At 43.6% G+C, this 18904-nt stretch overlaps 1 protein-coding gene across 11 annotated transcripts in view; it reads left to right on the top strand.

Annotated features, from left to right (window-relative positions):
• The first annotated feature begins 5051 nt into the window (after nt 1-5051).
• rhbdd1 (rhomboid domain containing 1) overlaps nt 5052-18904 on the top strand; it is a 79582-nt gene continuing 65729 nt past the window's right edge. For 2 of the 11 annotated variants that reach the window (XM_078206172.1, XM_078206152.1), the window contains exons 1-4: nt 5090-5221; nt 6631-6735; nt 15615-15722; nt 18264-18803. In XM_078206172.1, coding sequence (XP_078062298.1) covers nt 18371-18803 — 433 coding nt within the window. In that variant the 5' untranslated portion in view covers nt 5090-5221; nt 6631-6735; nt 15615-15722; nt 18264-18370. Of the gene's footprint in view, nt 5222-6630; nt 6736-15614; nt 15723-17492; nt 17589-18263; nt 18804-18904 lie in introns of all 11 variants that reach the window. The other 9 variants (XM_078206168.1, XM_078206136.1, XM_078206110.1 and 6 more) reach the window with 9 other exon arrangements.

Genomic DNA, 18904 nt, shown 5'->3' with positions numbered 1-18904 from the left:
ACAAATAGCAGAGGTCCCAGTACAGAGCCCTTCGGAACACCACTGGTCACAGACCTCCAGCCGGAAAAAGACCCTTCGACTGCTACCCTCTGTCTCCTGTGGCCAAGCCAGTTTTCTACCCATCTAGCCACCTCTCCTTGTATCCCATGAGCCTTAACCTTCTTAACCAACCTGCCATGAGGGACTTTGTCAAATGCCTTACTGAAATCCATATAGACGACATCCACGGCCCTTCCTTCGTCAACCGTTTTTGTCACTTCCTCAAAAAACTCCACCAAATTTGTAAGGCACGACCTCCCTGTATCTAAACTTTAAAAAGTACCTCATTAGCTGTAAAGCACCAAGGAATCTTGTGAAAGGCAAGGGGAAGGTCTTCCAAACCTGGAAAATCCTGCCCGAGATCAACGGACCTTTGCATGGTCTGTGTCCCGCCCGCTACAATTTCCATGGCGGGTGGGATGGGAAGATTCCGCCAAAGATCTCTTTTGTTCTTTACCATCTCGCCCACCACAGGAATCGGAGCAAGTGAGGGGCAGACCATGGATAAGTTTGTTGACCTCAGGTGCAATTTTCTGATTTCAGGGCGAGTGAGGCTGCAAAATCCCACCCATTGAGTCATAGACTGGTTACAGGAGGCCATTTCATAGAATCCCTACAGTGCAGAAGGAGGCCATTCGGCCCATTGAGTTTGCACTGACCACAGTCCCACCCAAGCCCGAAGGAGGGTTTGACCTAGCATGTCTACTCTGTTCCTTTGCAAGAGCAACTCACGTTGTGCTACTTGCATGTAGATAGGAAAGATCAGCCGTGATCATACTGAAAGGTAGAGCAGGCTAGATGGACCATTTGGCCTTCTTCTGCTCCTATTTCTTCAGTTTTTATGATTCATGTATAGGATTTCTATGGAATAATTTACAGGGAGAATTTTGGATGAGCTGAAGGCTGTGGAGAGTGGGGGACTGACCAAGAGTTCCTTGGAATAGACCTGAGACCACTAGCTCCTTTCCCAATGTTGCTGTTTTACACTTCAGGGCATCAGACCATCCGAGGTATCATTTGCATGCAGCCTAAATAACCACTTTCCTACCACCAAGTCACCACTTCCCTCCAAATAGGGTTGCCAACCCTTCAGGATTGACCTGGAGTCTTCCATTTGTCTTCCCTATGAACTGCTGAACTTGCATGCTAATGTTTTGTGAGTTATACACGGGGACCCCCAAATCCCTTTGTGCTGCAGCCTTTCTCAATTTGGATAATATTCAGCTTCTTTATTCTTCCCAGCAAAGTGCATAACTTCACATTTTGTGTCATCCTCACCACTTGCCTTCCCAACTATTTTTGTGTCATCCACAAACTTGGCAATAGTACATTCACTTCCCTCATCCAAGTCATTTATATGGTAAATAACTGTGTGGACCCAGCACTGATCCCTGTGGCGCTCCATCGGTTACACCCTCCTTAAAATCAACCTCTTACACCGCAGCATTTTATGGTGATTCCAACCTTATATAACATGGCTCCTAATTCCAACACCAACCCCCTTCCCCCACCACCCATCCTGCAGTCACATTTCTGTGAAACAGAAACTTGGGGCAATTGTATTAAATGAAAATTGTTATTGAGAAAATGCTACTCTTACACTTTTTAGTCAGAGTCATAGCATTTTACAGCACAGGAAGAGGCCCTTATGAGGGTTCCTGCCTGCAGTGAGTTCCAGATTGACACAACCCTCTGGGTGAAAATGTTTTTCCTCAAATTCCCTCTACATCTCCTACCCCTTACCTTAAATCTATGCCCCTGGGTTATTGACCCCTCAACTAAAGGGAAACGTTTCTTCCTATCCACTCCATCTATATGCCTCAAACTTTTGTACATCTCAATCTGCCTCCTTCAGTGTTCTCTGCTCTAAGTAAAACACAGTAAGAGGTTTAACAACACCAGGTTAAAGTCCAACAGGTTTATTTGATAGCAAATACCATTAGCTTTCGGAGCGCTGCTCCTTCGTCAGATGGAGTAGATATCTGCTCTCAAACGGGGCATACAGAGACACAAAATCAAGTTACAGAATACTGATTAGAATGCGAATCTCTACTGCCAACCAGGTCTTAAAGATACAGACAATGTGAGTGGAGGGAGCATTAAGCGCAGGTTAAAGAGATATGTATTGTCTCCAGACAGGACAGCCAGTGAGATTCTGCAAGTCCAGGAGGCAAGCTGTGGGGGTTACTGATAGTGTGATATAAATCCAACATCCTGGTTTAGGCCGTCCTCATGTGTGCGGAACTTGGCTATCAGTTTCTGCTCAGCGACTCTGCGCTGTCGTGTGTCGTGAAGGCCGCCTTGGAGAATGCTTACCCGAAGATCAGAGGCTGAATGCCTGTGACCGCTGAAGTGCTCCCCCACAGGAAGAGAACAGTCTCGCCTGGTGATTGTCGAGCGGTGTTCATTCATCTGTTGTTGTAGCATCTGCATGGTTTCCCCAATGTACCATGCCTCGGGACATCCTTTCCTGCAGCGTATCAGGTAGACAACGTTGGCCGAGTTGCAAGAGTAGGTACCGTGTACCTGGTGGATGGTGTTCTCACGTGAGATGATGGCATCCATGTCGATGATCCGGCATGTCTTGCAGAGGTTGCTGTGGCAAGGTTGTGTGGTGTCGTGGTCAACATTGTCTACCTGATACGCTGCAGGAAAGGATGTCCCAAGGCATGGTACATTGGGGAAACCATGCAGACGCTACGACAACAGATGAATGAACACCGTTCGACAATCACCAGGCAAGACTGTTCTCTTCCTGTGGGGGAGCACTTCAGCGGTCACGGGCATTCAGCCTCTGATCTTCAGGTAAGCGTTCTTCAAGGCGGCCTTCACGGCACACGACAGTGCAGAGTCGCTGAGCAGAAACTGATAGCCAAGTTCCGCACACATGAGGACAGCCTAAACCGGGATCTTGGGTTTATGTCACACTATCAGTAACCCCCACAGCTTGCCTCCTGGACTTGCAGAATCTCACTGGCTGTCCTGTCTGGAGACAATACACATCTCTTTAACCTGTGCTTAATGCTCCCTCCACTCACATTGTCTGTATCTTTAAGACAACGTTGGCTGTAGAGATTTGCATTCGAATCAGTATTCTGTAACTTGATTTTGTGTCTCTGTATGCCCTGTTTGAGAGCAGATATCCACTCCATCTGACGAAGGAGCAGCGCTCCGAAAGCTAATGGCATTTGCTACCAAATAAACCTGTTGGACTTTAACCTGGTGTTGTTAAAACTCTTACTGTGTTTACCCCAGTCCAACGCCGGCATATCCACATCATGCCTAAGTAAAACAAACACAGTCTAATCAGCCTCTCTTCACAGCTGAAACTCTCCAGCCCAGGCAACATAGAGTCATAGCATCAGAGTTTTACAACACAGAAAGAGGCCCTTTGGCCCATCATGTCTGTGTTGGCCCTCAAGCACGTACGTATTTTAATCCCATTTTCCAGCACTTGGTCCGTCGCCTTGTAGGCTATGGTGTTTCAAGTGCTCGTCTGCTGAATGTGCTCTGCACATTTCCTAGTGCGAGAACATCCTTCCCATGTTCACCTTCATTGCTTCCCATTTCCCTGCTGATGTTTCAGCATTGTGTTCAACAACCTTTGAAGATGGTGTTTCTCCACCATCATAAACCTTTAAAAAAAAATATCCCATGCATTTATTGCCTCATGAAGTAACCAACATCCGCCCTCCCACCACCTCTCCCCCCGACTGGGCCATCTGTCTTTTGTTGTTAACATTGTCGCGTCTTGTTACAATCATTCTCAGCTATAGTTTAATCATAGAACCCCTACAGTGCAGAAAGGGGCCATTTGACCCATTGAACCTGCACCAACAACAATCCCACCCAGGCCCTAACCCCTTAACCCCACATATTTATGTCACTAATCCCCTGACAATTTAGCATGGTCAATCAACCTAACCTGCACATCTTTGGAGTGTGGGAGGAAACCAGAGAAACATAGAAACCCTACAGTACAGAAAGAGCCCATTCGGCCCATCGAGTCTGCACCGACCACAATCCCACCCAGGCCCTACCCCCATATCCCTACATATTTTACCCACTAATCCCTCTAATCTACACATCCCAGGACACTAAGGGGCAATTTTAGCATGGCCAATCAACCTAACCCGCACATCTTTGGACTGTGGGAGGAAACCGGAGCACCCGGAGGAAACCCACGCAGACACGAGGAGAATGTGCAAACTCCACAGACAGTGACCCAAGCCGGGAAACGAACCCAGGTCCCTGGAGCTGTGAAGCAGCAGTGCTAACCACTGTGCTACCGTGCCGCCCACGGAGGAAACTCATACAAACATGGGGAGAACGTGCAAATTCCATAGTCACCCAAGGCCAGAAATAATCCTGGATCCCTGACGCTGTGAAACAGCAGTGCAAAACACTGTGCCACCATGCCACCTATTTCTGAGGGTGGCAGTGGTTAACACTGTTGCTTCACAGCGTCAGGGACTTGGTTTCAATTCCCAGCTTGGGTCACTGTCTGTGCGGAATCTGCACGTTCTCCCCGTGTCTGCATGGGTTTCCTCCGGGTGCTCCGGTTTCCTCCCACAGTCTGAAAGATGTGCTGGTTAGGTGCATTGGCCATGCTAAATTCTCCCGCAGTGTACCTGAACAGGCGCCGGAGTGTGGCAACTAGGGGATTTTCACAGTAACTTCATTGCAGTGTTAATGTAAGCCTACTTGTGACACTAATAAACTCTGCACATCTTTGGACTGTGGGAGGAAACCCACGCAGACACGGGGTAATATCGAACACATTTCTCTCTCCTACTGATGAAGAGGCAAACGTTAACACTGTTTCCTCTCCCCTAAAGGTGCTGCCAGGCCTGCTGAGCATTCTCCCTGCTCTTGTTTTACCTCTTGCACTCGATATATATATGATGCAATTGCTGAAATGGAGCTTGAAACCATTTCAGCCCACCCTCAATGACTCCATCTGATGCAATGTCTCCACGCACCTCCAGAGGTTTGTTTATCCGTTGGCCCTTGTTCCTGACGTGTCTCCATCTGACAGGACGGGGGATGAGAAATAAAGGCCCCCCTTGCGTCAGCTCGAGCTCAGTCCCAGGCGGAACCTTTCGCCCCGGTCGCAGGGCGGGGGGGATGATCATTAGACAGGCGCAGGTCTACTGACAGTTAGGCTCCTTTTGATGTCACAGTGAGTATGGTATTTTGAAACGGTAACGGCCGAGCGCGCGGGTGGACAGGTGGGAGACAGTTGGTCGCAACCACACCCGCTCGCCGCAATCATACCCTCCCGCCGCAACCGCACCCTCCCGCCGTGCCAATGGCCTTTGCGAGCTGTACACTTAACCACCCCTAGTTTCGGTTTCAAATCGCGACTTAACATTGACGGATCTTCACCAAACGTTAAAAAAGGGGAAAGTTGTGGGCGCCCTTCTTCAAAGTTTATTTATTATTGACAAGTAGGCTTACATTAACACTGCAATGAGGTTACTGTGAAAATCCCCCAGTCGCCACACTCCGGTGCCTGTTCGGGTACACTGAGGGAGAATTTAGCATAGCCAATGTGCCTAACCAGCACGCCTTTTGGACTGTTGAAGGAAACTGGAGCACCCGGAGGAAACCCACACAGACACGGGGAGAACGTGCACACTCCGCACAGACAGTGACCCAAGCCGGGAATCGAACCCGGGTCTCTGGCGCTGTGAGGCAGCAGTGCTAACCACTGTGCTACCGTGCCGCCCCATTCCCACTGGATGCAAACTGGTTTCATAGAATCTCTACAGTGCGGAAGGAGGCCATTCAGCTCATTGAGTCTGCATCCCAACCCTCAGAGCATCCCACCCAGGCCCTATCCCCGTAACCGCTCATATATTTATTCCCCCCCAACCTACACATCTTGGGACACTAAGGGGCTATTTAGAAAATGCTGGAAAATCTCAGCAGGTCTGACAGCACCTGTGGCAAGAGAAGGGAGCTAACATTTTGAGTCTGGGTGACCCAATTACTCTATTCTATCCCCACAAATGCTGTGGGCGGCACAGTGGTTAGCACTGCTGCCTCACAGCGTCAGGGACCCATGTTCAATTCTGGCCTTGGGTCACTGTCTGTGTGGAGTTTGCACGTTCTCCCCATGTCTGTGTGGGTTTCCTCCGGATCCTCTGGTTTCCTCACACAGTCCAAAGATGTGTGGGTTAGGTGGCTTGGCCATGCTAAATTGCCACTTAGTGTCAGGGGGACTAACTAGGATAAATGCATGGGGTTGTGGGGTAGGGCCTGGGTGGGATTGTGGTTGGTGCAGACTCAATGGGCTGAATGGCCTCCTTATGCACTGTTGGATTCTATGATCTATGCTGTCAGATCTGCATAGATTTTCAGGCATTTTATGTTTTGTTTCAGATTCCAGCATCTGCAGTATTTCACCTTTACCTAAGGGGCAATTTAGCATGGCCAATTGCACACCTTTGGATGTTTGCGTGTAACTTCGCAAATTTCGTCATTAAAACTTGTGGCATGAAATCTCTGTTTTAATGTGCTGCAGTTCCAACTGTTCTCTCAGACCTGCTGAGATTTTCCTGCATTTTTTGTTTTTCTCTTGAATAGATTTGGATCTACCCCAGTGCCTAGAGATTGCTGTTAACATAAAATTGGCTGAATAACAGGAAGCCAAGAGTAATGGTCAATGGATAATTTTCAAGCTAGAGGAAGGTTTGTAGTGGTGCTCCCCAGGGGTCAGTAATGGGACTTTGTTTTTCCTGATATATATTCATGATCTAAATCTTGGTATGTAGGAGACAATTTCAAAGTTTGTGGATGATACAAAACTTGGAAGTATTGTAAACTGTGATGAAGACTCCGTGTAGGACTTCAGAATGATGTAGGCAAGTTGGTGGAGTGGGCAGTTAGGTGGCAAATGATGTTCATTGTGGAGAAGTGTGAGGTGATGCATTTTGGTGGGAAGAACATGGAGAGACAATATGAAATAAGGAGGTGCAGGAGCAAAAAGATCTAGGTGTATGTGTGCATTGATCATTGAAGGTGGCAGGACAGGTGGTGACAGCAGTTAATAAATCAAAGTATTCTGGGCTTTATTAAAAGGGTCATAGAGAACAAGAGCAAGGAGGTTATGCTGAAATTATACAAGACAATAGTTAGCCCTCAGTTGGAACATTGTGTACAGTTCTGGGCACCACACTATAGGAAGGACATTAACGCATTGGAAGACTGCCAAAGAGGTTCACAAGAATGGTTACAGGGATGAGAAACTTCAGTTATGAGAATAGATTGGGACTATTCTTGAGGAGAAGGCTAAGTGGAGGTTTGATAGAGATGTTCAAAGTCATGAAGGAGCTGGACAGAGTAGATGGGGAGAAACTGTTCCTGTTCATAAAAGGATCATGAACGAAACAGCACATGTTTAAAATGATTTGCAAAAGAAGAAAATGCGATATAAGAAAAATGTTCTCACAATGAGTGATTCGGGTCTGGAATGCACTGCCTGGAATTATGATTGGGGCATTCAAAAATGTATTAGACGATTATTTGAATAGAAACAATATGCAGGGGTATGGGGAAAAGGCCGGAGAATGGCATTGAGTCATAATACTCATTTGGAGAGCTGGTGAAGGCTCATTGGCCAAATGGCCTCCTCCAGCACCATAACAATTCTGTGGTTTTGAAGCATAAAGAATAGGTACAGGAGTAGTCCATACAGCCTGTCGACACTGCCCCGCCATTCAGTAGGATCATGGGTGATCTTTGCCTCCGCTCCAATTTCCCGCCTACTGCCCATGGATTCCCTGAGAGACCAAACTTCACTATATCTCAGCCTTGAATATATTCAGCGATGGTTCATCCACAACCATGTGGGGTAGAGAATTCCAAAGATTCACAACCCTTTAAAGTGAAGAACTTGCTCCTCAACTCAGTCCTAAATGATTAACCTCTCATACTGAGGCTGTGCCCCTGAATTCTTGATTTCCCCAGCCAATGTCTCAGTGTCTATCTACCCTTTTGAACCCCTTCAGAATCATGTACATTTCAATGAGATTGACTCTCATTCTGCTCAACGTCAGAGAATATAGGGCCATGGTTACTCAATTAATGCAACAATCCTGCTACCTTGTGTTTAAAGTGGCATTGGGGAAGAGCTCAGTGAAAAATCTGTACCGTTAATCGGCAGATGAGCATAAGTATCTGGAATGCCTACCGCTTAAACAATTTTCAAGAAAAGCAAAAGTTCAGCAAGTGCGCATATTTTTTTTTGTTGTTGCAACAACTTTCCTTTTTAAATTTATTCCCAAGGTTAAGAAGAAGTAATGAATAAAAAGGAAATGGCAAAAGATTTGAACAGTAGAAGTGAGAATAACTACTTGGGAGGAATGGAATGAAAACAGCTGAGAGGCATTCTTCCCAAAATGGGAGGGTGCCGGTGTGCTCTTTAATCATGATGTAGAAAAATTCAAAGCCATACTTTCATTGGAGGGGGAACATAACTTCTGCAGAAAAATGGGTAGATTCTGAGTAACAACAACATTAATTTATATAGCACCTTTTTAATGAGGCAGAATGTCCCAAGATGGCTTTGCTAGAGTGTTAACAAACAAAATGTCACATGAAACACAACATTGCTCTGACAGTGACCAAAAGCTGGCTGCGGAAGTAAATTTTAAGAAATGTTAAAGGAGACGTATAGAGGGAATAACCAAAGTTTAAGTTTTGGGCAATGGAAGGTACCACTTCCAACGGTGGAGTGAAAACAGTCCCGGATGTGCAAAAGGCCAGAATGAGAAGAATGCATAGATCTGGGTGGTGGGGAGTAGTAGGGCCGAGAGAAGATTACAGAGATAGGTTGGGGAGAGACTGTTGAGGAATTTGAAAACAAGAAGAATAGAATTGTAAGTCAGACCATTATTAGGTATAGTTGTCCTTTTCTTGCAATTAAAGTATCCATGGTGGGATTTCTAGACCAGTATTCCCCCCAGAAATGTGAGTATTGATCCATTGGTTCAAATTGCTTTAAAACAATTCTTTCCTTTCCGATCAGTTGCAACATGTTGCACAAACATGTTTGCGTAGTTTTCACATTGTAAAGGTAGTATGGTGCTGAAACTGGAGAAATACAAATATGTTGTATGTATTTTAAATACAGAGATTCAGAATTATTGGCAAGTTATGGAGATTGTGTGTATTGCTTTCCCAGTGGTCTATCAGTCAGGGATGAAAACACATCCCATGTATCCAGGGCTTGGTGCCTTTTAAAAACATATAGCAGCACGGTGGCACAGTGGTTAGCACTGCTGCCTCACAGCACCAGGGACCTGGTTCAGTTCCGACCTTGGGTGACTGTGGAGACTGTGGAGTCTGCGGGGGTTTCCTCCGGGTGCTCCAGTTTCCTCCCACAGTCTTCCAAAAATGTGCAGGTTAGGTGGATTGGCCATGGTAAATGGGGTTACAGGATAGGTTGGGAGAAAAGGCCTGGGTCAGGTACTCTGTCAGAGAGAGTCGATGCAGATTCGACAGGCTGAATGGCCTTCTGTACTGTAGAGATTCTATGATATTAATGTATGTTGTGTATATTTGTGCACTGTAGGGATTCTATGATATTAAAAATGTGTATTGTGTATATGTATATATAATACATGTTATATGGTCATTGGCAGCATATATTACCTTATACTTTGCCATGACGTTCAGAGACTATTTCCTCAGGTGAATGTAGCTGTTACTAGGGGGCATAACTATAAGGTTCATGGTGGGAGATATAGGAGGGATGTCCGAGGTAGGTTCTTTACTCAGAGAGTGGTTGGGGTGTGGAATGGACTGCCTGCTGTGATAGTGGAGTCAGACACTTTAGGAAATTTCAAGCGGTTATTGGATAGGCACATGGAGCACACCAGAATGATAGGGAGTGGAATAGCTTGATCTTGGTTTCGGACAAAGCTCGGCACAACATCGAGGGCTGAAGGGCCTGTACTGTGCTATGTTCTATGCTCTATATCCCTGAGCAGGTGATGGTGTATTGCCACCTTAAACCACTGCAGTCTCTGTACTGCTTGATAGAGTTAGAACATAACAGCATGAGACAAAGAAGCATGAGTAACTCGTAAGCCCCAACAGATTGCTGTGACATTCAGTAAGATTGTGGCTGATTTACTACTTCAACAAAGTGAAAGGTAATATTTGCACCACATAAGTGCCAGGCAAAGACTTTCCAACAAGAGATAATCTAACCATCTCCCCTTGACATTCAATGGCATTACCATTGCTGAACCCCCACTATCAACACTACCATTGACTAGAAACTTAACCAGACCAGTCATACAAATATAAGCAGGTCAGAGGTTGGGATTTCTGTGGCAATTTGATCACGTCCTGACAATGCTAAATACATTTTTTTTTGCATCAGTCTTCACTGTGGAAGACATTGCAAATATCCCTAAGTTATCAGATGGACTGATTTTAAATAATGTGGCAGAACTTACAAATATCCCAATCACAAGGGATAGAGTATTGAAGAAACTCAAGGGGATAAAGGTAGACAAGTTAGAAACTATGATAGAATCCTACAGTGCAGTAGGAGGCCATTCAGCCCATTGAGTCTGCACTGACCACAGTCCCATCCAGGCCCTATCCCCACAACCCCATGCATTTACGCTAGCTAGTCCCCCTCACACTAATGGCACATCTTTGGACTGTGGGAGGAAACTGGAGCACCCGGAGGAAACCCATGCAGATACGGGGAGAATGTGCAAGCTCCACACATACAGTGACCCAAGTCAGGAATCAAACCTGGGTCCCTGGTGCTGTGAGGTACCACCCTAACCACTGTGCCACCCGCCAGTTGTCAGGACCCAACGAACTGCTCACTAAGGTTTTAATGGAAGTGGCTGCAGCGATAGTGGACCCATTGGTTGAAATTTTTCCTAACTCGTTAAATTCTGGGAGGGTAACAGAAGATTGGAAAACAGCCAATGTGATGCCCTTGTTCAAAAAGAGAGAAAGACGGAAGGCAGGGAACTATAAGCCAGTTAGTTTAACATCTATTACTGGCACAACGCTGCCGTCAATAATCAAAGAGGAAATAACTAATCATTTAGGAAAGCTGGCTATAATCAAACCTAGTCAACATGATTTTATGAAAGGTAAATCACATTTGGCAAATTTGCTTGGATTCTTTGAGGATGTAACAGGAAGAGTAGATAGAGGGGAACCTGTAGATGTAATGTATTTAGATTTCCAAAAGGCATTTGACAAGGTGCCACATAAGAGGCTTGTGCATAAAGTAAAAGTCCATGGAATTGGAGGAAGTGTGTTAGCATGGATTGAAAATTGGCTGTCACTTAGAAAACGGTTAGACTAAATGGGTCCTTTTCAGAGTGGAAAGATGTAACTAGTGGAATACTGCAGGGATTAGTTCTTGACCCACAGTTGTTCTCTAATGACTTGGAGGATGGAATAGAATATAAGGTTTCTAAATTTGCCGTTGATATGAAGATAGATGGAAGGGCATGTTGTCTTGAGGGTATTCTGATTCTGCAATGGCATATAGATAGATTGGGTGACTGGGTGAAAACCTGGCAAATGGAGTTTAATGTGGGGGAAATGTGAGGCAATTTGGTAGGAGGAATCAAAAGGCAGATTATTATGTAAATGAGATTGCAGGTGAGTGGAGTACAGAGGGATCTAGGTGTTCTAGTGCATGAATCACAAAAAGCTAGCAAGCCCGGCCAACAAGTAGTTAAAAAGGCAAACGGCATTTTGGCCTTTATTGCAAAGGGTTGGAGTTTAAAAAAGGGAAGTTTTGTTTCAATTGTACAGGGTATTGGTGAGGTCTCACCTGGAATACTTTGTGCAGTTTTGGTCCCCTTACTTAAAAAATGGATGTAGTAACATTGCAGGCAGTCGAAAGGAGATTCATCAGGCTAATTCCTGGGATGAAAGGGTTATCCTGTCAACAGAGACTAAACCGCCTGAGTTTGTATTCCTTGGAGTTTGGAAGAGTGAGGGGTGACCTTGTTCAAACATATAAGATCCTGAGGGAGCTTGACTGGGTAGATGGTGAGATGTTTTCACTAGTGGGAAAGTCTCGAACAAGGGGACATAGTTACAAGATAAAGGGCCAGCCATTTAAAACTGAGATGTGTAGAAATTTCTTCTCGCAGAGGGTGGTGAATCTCTGGAATTTTCTGCCCCAAAGGGTGGTGGAGGCTGGATCATTAGAAGTATTTAAAGTGGAGATGGATAAATATTTGATAGCCCTCTATCCCTCGATCTATGGGGAAATGAGTTGAGGCCGGCATAGATCAGCCATGATCGTATTGGATGGCAGGGCAGTCTTGAAGGGCCTGGTGACCTACGCCTGCTGCTATTTCTTGCGTTTTGTGTGTTATGAGAGAAAAAACTCTCCATCTCCGTCTTGAATCAGAGATAAATTACTTTTCATATTTATAACTTTTTAACATTTTTAAGGCAAAACTCCGGACTGTGATGGAATACTCCTTAGTTGCCAGGGTGACTAGCTTCACCAACACTCGAAACACGACAATATCCAGCACAGATCAGCTCCCCAGTCACCACTGGTGCACAAATGCAGCAGTGTGTACCATATACAAGGTGTATTGCAGCTCCTTCAACAGCACCTTCTAAATCTGCAGTCCCTACCATCTAGAAGGAGACTAACAACAGTTGCATTGGCAAACCAGCACCCTACCCATGTGCACTATTTTTTGGTGATGGGTGAATTTACTTTGTCCTTGATGTTTGCCGATATGCAACTAAGCTCTCTGGAGTTGGGTCGGGCAACAAATTTGTGGGGGTCAGGTCTGGGTGGACATGTGGGGTATTATGAAGAGAATGTACTTCATATTGACCAAGCGCTTACTACACCGGTGTGAATTTTTCAGTAGTCTAGTTTGGAAACTGTTCTAAACTTGGTGATGGGCATTTCTGTGATCCGAAACCTGGCTGACCAAACCAATTGGAATGGATTATTCTTGCCCGTTTGACATTGTTAGAAAGCACTTGTTAATTTTCTATGATGTTACGGCTTTTGATTTTTCTTTGCAATAGTTTTAGATAGCTTATGTATATTTGTATTTCACAGTGACTGGGTTATGATGAGACTGGTCTTTAGTAAGATCACTTGTTTACAGGAATTCACATGACTAGTTGCTATTGTGAGGCATTTGATCTTGAGTCTCAACACCACATTTGAATGTGACATATTATGTGGCAGGTTCTGCCTCTTGCCTCCTTCATGGGCGTTGCCTTAAATCTCTCCCTAGGATTCTGCTGCTTTAGTCATTTATACTTTAACCTTCTGACCATCATTCGTATTTACGGCTGAGAAGACTGATGAATATTCTAGTCAAGCCTTTTTAGGCAGTTTCTGTTTTGGAATGTAATGTTAAGAAAACGCCCTGAAATGTCCCATTTTCTGCTGATATGGAAGCTGGGTGGAGGCTCAGCAATGCTGTATCATGGACATCAGGTTCTCTTGATTTGGAGCAAGGTCACTGTGCAGCAAACGTTCTGCCCTGGACCCAGAACCTTCAAGAATTTTGGGCCCAACATTTTAAAGAAATTCCATTTCAAAATGTTAGAATTATATTCCAGTTATTTTTTTAGTTGTAAAACCTGTGCAAGTTAATTCTGATGTGGAGATGCCGGCGTTGGACTGGGGTAGACACAGTAAGAGTTTTAACAACACCAGGTTAAAGTCCAACAGGTTTATTTAGTAGCAAATGCCATTAGCTTTCGGAGCGCTGCTCCTTCGTCAGATGGAGTGGAAATCTGCTCACAAAAAAAAGTAGTCCTGAGTTTTGCCTTAAAAATGTTAATAAGTTTTAAATATGAAAAGCAATTTATCTCTGATTCAAGACGGAGATGGGGAGTTTTTTCTCTCATAACACACAAAACACAAGAAATAGCAGCAGAAGTAGGTCACCAGGCCCTTCAAGACTGCCCTGCCATCCAATACGATCATGGCTGATCTATGCCAGCTTTAACTCATTTCCCCATAGATCGAGGGATAGAGGGCTATCAAATATTTATCCATCTCCACTTTAAATACTTTTTTTTGTGAGCAGATATCCACTCCATCTGACGAAGGAGCAGTGCTCCGAAAGCTAATGGCATTTGCTACCAAATAAACCTGTTGGACTTTAACCTGGTGTTGTTAAAACTCGTACCAAGTTAATTCTCACATAACATCTGGAAACAAAAGTTTCAAGAAGCCTGTCTAAAACCGACCTGCGGAAGAGAAACGATTATCTTGGAAAATGTACCATATCTTGCAGGCAGAAGTAGACACACACTGGGCGACTATTTCAGATATCCAAGACTGGGGTGAACATGCACATTTCTGAAATGGTTTAAATGCTAACACAAATCACTTGTGCACAGCACTCAAAACAAGTACAATTATTCATGGAACTCTTTTTTTTTCCTACAACTTCAATTTATTTTTGAGTCGGTTAACAAATATGTAGGCACGTGGCAGGCTCAGTCAACACAGCTAGTTTGCCTGAAGGGTATTCTTAACATTTGTACATTTGGGGGTGGCAGCAGGGCTTGGGAAGTCTTTTGCAGAAAATGAACAATTCACCCAGTGTCTTTGGTCTGTTATTTAATCAAGGCATGCTGACCAAAACAGGGATAACTTCAGACAGCTTCTCAAAACATCCATTTTAAGGAGGAATTTGCATTCCATGAACTGCAAACAGGTTGCCTGTCATTTTTTTTTCCCTCAAAAGGGAGCTTTGTTCAAATAATGATCTAACATTCCTCATTTTAAAACATCTGTTTATCCTTTACTGTAACAATATCCAAATGTATTCTTGTCATAATCCAATCCTTTACTAATGGCTTTTTAACAAAAGAACTTCTGTCAGTTCGTGGCTGGAATCCTGAAGAAGTTATTGTTGCATTATCTCAGAGCTTTGTCTGGATCATTGGAGCAATTCTACTCTGTCTTGTTTGTGACTATCTGAACATAGGGCAGCATGGAAGCAGGATTATGTTTTTGCAATACTTTGGTGTTGCAGATCTCAAAGGCATTAACTTCAGAATGGGATATTGAATAACTTGGAATGATTTACAGGCTACCATATAAGCACACAGCTCAGAGACTAATCAATAACCGAATAAAGTACCCTGGCAGTAATTGGGGAAAGAACGCATTTTAGGCTGATTTTTTTTTCAGAAAAAGTATGCATTTAAACCACTTGTCCTGAAATTACATTAGGGGATAGTGGTGTACAATGCTTAAGGAAATCTGAAATTCCAGTTCCTACTATTTACACAGATGTTAACCTATTTATTTCAGAAGGGCTGTTGCATCCACTAGCAGAGAGGTTAAGCAATTGTTAGCTAGTTTCCGATAATGTAATTTTAGATCATTAGCCAACAACAGTTGCGGCATCAGTAGTTAACCACAGACAAAGCACGAAGATTGCCTTGCATCACAACTGTTTTGATGTCCACACTAAGTAGGGCTCGGACAGTTTACCCCTTGTATTACCCTGAAGTGCAATTTTCTTCCTTATTTTTATAATTATCTAAAATACCCCTTTGTGATTGTCTAGATATCTAATGTGCAACAGAATATCTGAATTAATGGAAGATCATCTTGGTTGTTCATCACACAGAGTCAAAGCTGCACTGAACATTCTGAAAGAAATTTCTCAGGCAAGGTAATATTCAGCATTTCCACCAAGAGTTTTTGATGTGTGTCTGGATTTTTAATCTTCCTGTACAGGGAGAGACAATGGGAAGAATTGTTGCTTTTGGGTCGCAATTCTGCTGTCAGGCTGAAATATGGTCAGGAACCCAGAAATGCCAGCGGCAGGGCCTTGAGGGAGATTTTGGAGGAAGCAGCCTATGAAGAGCCTGCATCTAGGAGCCCCAACCAATTAAGGACAGCAGAGAGGCTCCACAGCTGGGAGAGCCCACAGGAGTGTTTGAAGTTGTGAGCACCAGCACCCCGTTCCACAGAAGCAGTCTCACTGGAAATGGGTTCGAGGTGGGAGCACGATGGCAGATGGATACGCTGACCTGTGGCATAAAATTACCAGCACGCCTGCCTAAAAACCCGCTGTCTTCACAGAATGAAAATCCAGCCAAACATGTATCAATGTTATATTTTGAGATTTGTCCCCTGGCTCAACGTAAGAGTGTTATTTTAGACCTCTTTTTTTAAAGAAAAAGAATGGAGCAAGATGAGACTTCCATTCTGCTTCATTCTTTTGTATAAAGGTTCATGATGACAGAATGGGTGGAAACACCAAATTCTCCGTGTCCTTGGTGGTTGTAGCATTCCTCAGGGATTTTTGATCTTTTAAGTGCTTGAATTAGTTTAGTTTTAAATGATTTTGCATCAAAGGCCATTTCTTCTCTCAATCTTCAGAGCTGCAGTTTTCTTGGCTGATTTTTTTTTTACCCTAAAGTTTCATTTCTTCAATTACTTATAAAAATGTGCAGAGTGCCTTGAATTGGTATTAAGAACCACAATGAAAAATACATGCATAAAGCACAAGAGCTAAGCAGCCCATGCTTTGTCATTGCTGACTGATTATGGCTGAAATCCACAGTAAATATGTCAAGAGTGGAAGAACTGACGTGCTCTTAAGCCTGTTGAGAATTGGTGTTCATTTTTCATATGAAATATGCTGCGCTTATTACTTAATATTTGCTTCAGATGTTGTATAAACTTTTACTTTTCTCCTGTTGCACACATATAACTCTGGGGTTATTTAATTTATTTCTATAATCTCCTTATTAATAAGATGGCTTATATAGTCCTAACAAGTTCACTAAAAGGTTGGTTTGCCTTCCATGAACTCGGAAAACTAATATCTTGGATGAGTTCAGTGGTGACCAATCCTATTTCTAGTTTTTAATATAAAGAAGTACCTTGAATGCTGCTAATTTAAAAAATAAATATAGGACCCACTGGATTTGAAGCTTTGGTCTCGTCTGTGTAGCATTCTGACCAATTTTCTGTTGCAGAATGACTGAAGGAGTCCTTCTTCGAGTTTCACTAAAAGTGGGCAGTAAGTGCCTGGACAGTGGTGAACTTATTCCTTTATTTAAAATGGATTTTTTCATGGGATGTGGGCCTCACAGGCAAGACCAGCACTGTTTTGTCCATCCCTAATTTCCCTTGAACCGAGTGGCTTGCTGCACCATTTCAGAAGACCATTCAGAGTTAAGCACATTGCTGTGGGTCTGTAATCACATGTTGGCTTTATAAAGACATAGTGAACCAGATTGTTTGTTTTTGGTGGCAAGAATTTCATGGTCACCATTACTGAGACAGCTTTCCAAATCTAGAGTATTAATTGAATTTAAATTCTACCAACTGCCATGGTGAATTCTGAACCCTTGTCCCCGGAACATTAGCCTGGGCTTCTGGATTACCAATCCAGTAACATTAACACATGCCTTGTCTTCTTCTTTTACAGTTACTGTAGGTAGACCGTTCCTTCTAACTGCCTCAAAGTTAAAGGTAATTTTTTACTGACATCTGACCAAGAGGACAATTCTTACCTTGACAGACAGTTGAGTGCATACATTTTAAGTTGCCAGGCAATAGTCATGATGTAAACAGTTTAATTGCACAGTGGGCTGAATTTTCCAGCCCTTCCCACTGACCCCTGCCCTCCCTTCAGTGGGTTCCCTGGTGGCGTGGCCAGCGAACAACGCGAAGCAGCGTTGACATCAGTGGGATTGGAAGATCCCACTGCTGTCCAATGGTGAACCACCTCCCCTGCTGAAAACACAGCAGTGTTATGACCCCAGCATTGCCTGCATATCTGATTAGTTCATTCTACTTGCTGTCTCTTAAAGTCTCCTGCCATTCCTTCCAACTCTTTGAAACTGCCTAATTGTAACTGTTCCTTACTATATAAAATCTTTGTGTAATTTATTTTCTTTTATTTAAAGCAATGAACTCTCTACCACAATTAAGTGAATATTTATATCGATTAAAAAAGTAACTTTAATGTTATACAAAGATAAACTTAGTTAGCCAAGAGCAAAGAAAATGTGTTGCCATTTAAAAGGTCGTAAGGGTGAGCTGGGTAGGTGATGACACCATAACGATTGAGCAGTGTAGTATTTGCTTTTTACCAACATGCTGTTAAAATGAAATTTCTTGCATTCATTAATTTTTTTCATCAAAATTAAAAATGCAAATGTATGTTACATAACCCCAACTGTTATTGTAATTTCAGGTGGAAGTGACAATTCTGCAGCTAACTTCATTGCTGAATTCAGTATTAACTAACCTCCAAGAACTGTCATCACTGTTCATACTGTTTACCCACTGACAGTAGGAGTCATGCAATCCCGGCGGCGAGACATAAACTTGGGACTTGTTCTATTGCTAAGTCAGTTAGTTCAAGTGGGATTTGATAATATTCCACCGGCTACGCTGATAACGATGGGGCTGAATATCTATTTGTTCTTATCACCAATTAAGCCGTTAATGGATGTTTGCACCAGTGTGGATAAAACCTGGAATGGACGAGATTGGTCGCGTCTTTTTTATTCAACATTTCACCACGCTGATGACCGCCACTTGTATTTCAACATGGTGTCTATGCTATACAAAGGGATCACATTGGAGCAAAGGCTAGGCACCAAGTGGTTTGCCTACATTTTGACTGTGTTCTCTGCATTGATTGGAGTCGTCTACTTAGCGGTGGAGATACTGCTTGCAGAACTGATGAAGGACCACTCCTATAAATACCAATGTGCAGTTGGTTTCTCAGGTAAGGAAGTTCACTTCTTGCTGAATTTTACACTCACCAGGATAAGTGTAGCAATGTTTTAGCCACTGACCTATTTTATACAGAGTCAAACCTATCCTACT

This window comes from Mustelus asterias, chromosome 3 (genome assembly GCF_964213995.1).
Source record: "Mustelus asterias chromosome 3, sMusAst1.hap1.1, whole genome shotgun sequence".
Taxonomy (NCBI): domain Eukaryota; kingdom Metazoa; phylum Chordata; class Chondrichthyes; order Carcharhiniformes; family Triakidae; genus Mustelus; species Mustelus asterias.
Note: the sequence above shows the minus strand (reverse complement) of the source record. Positions and strands in the feature narration are given on the sequence as shown.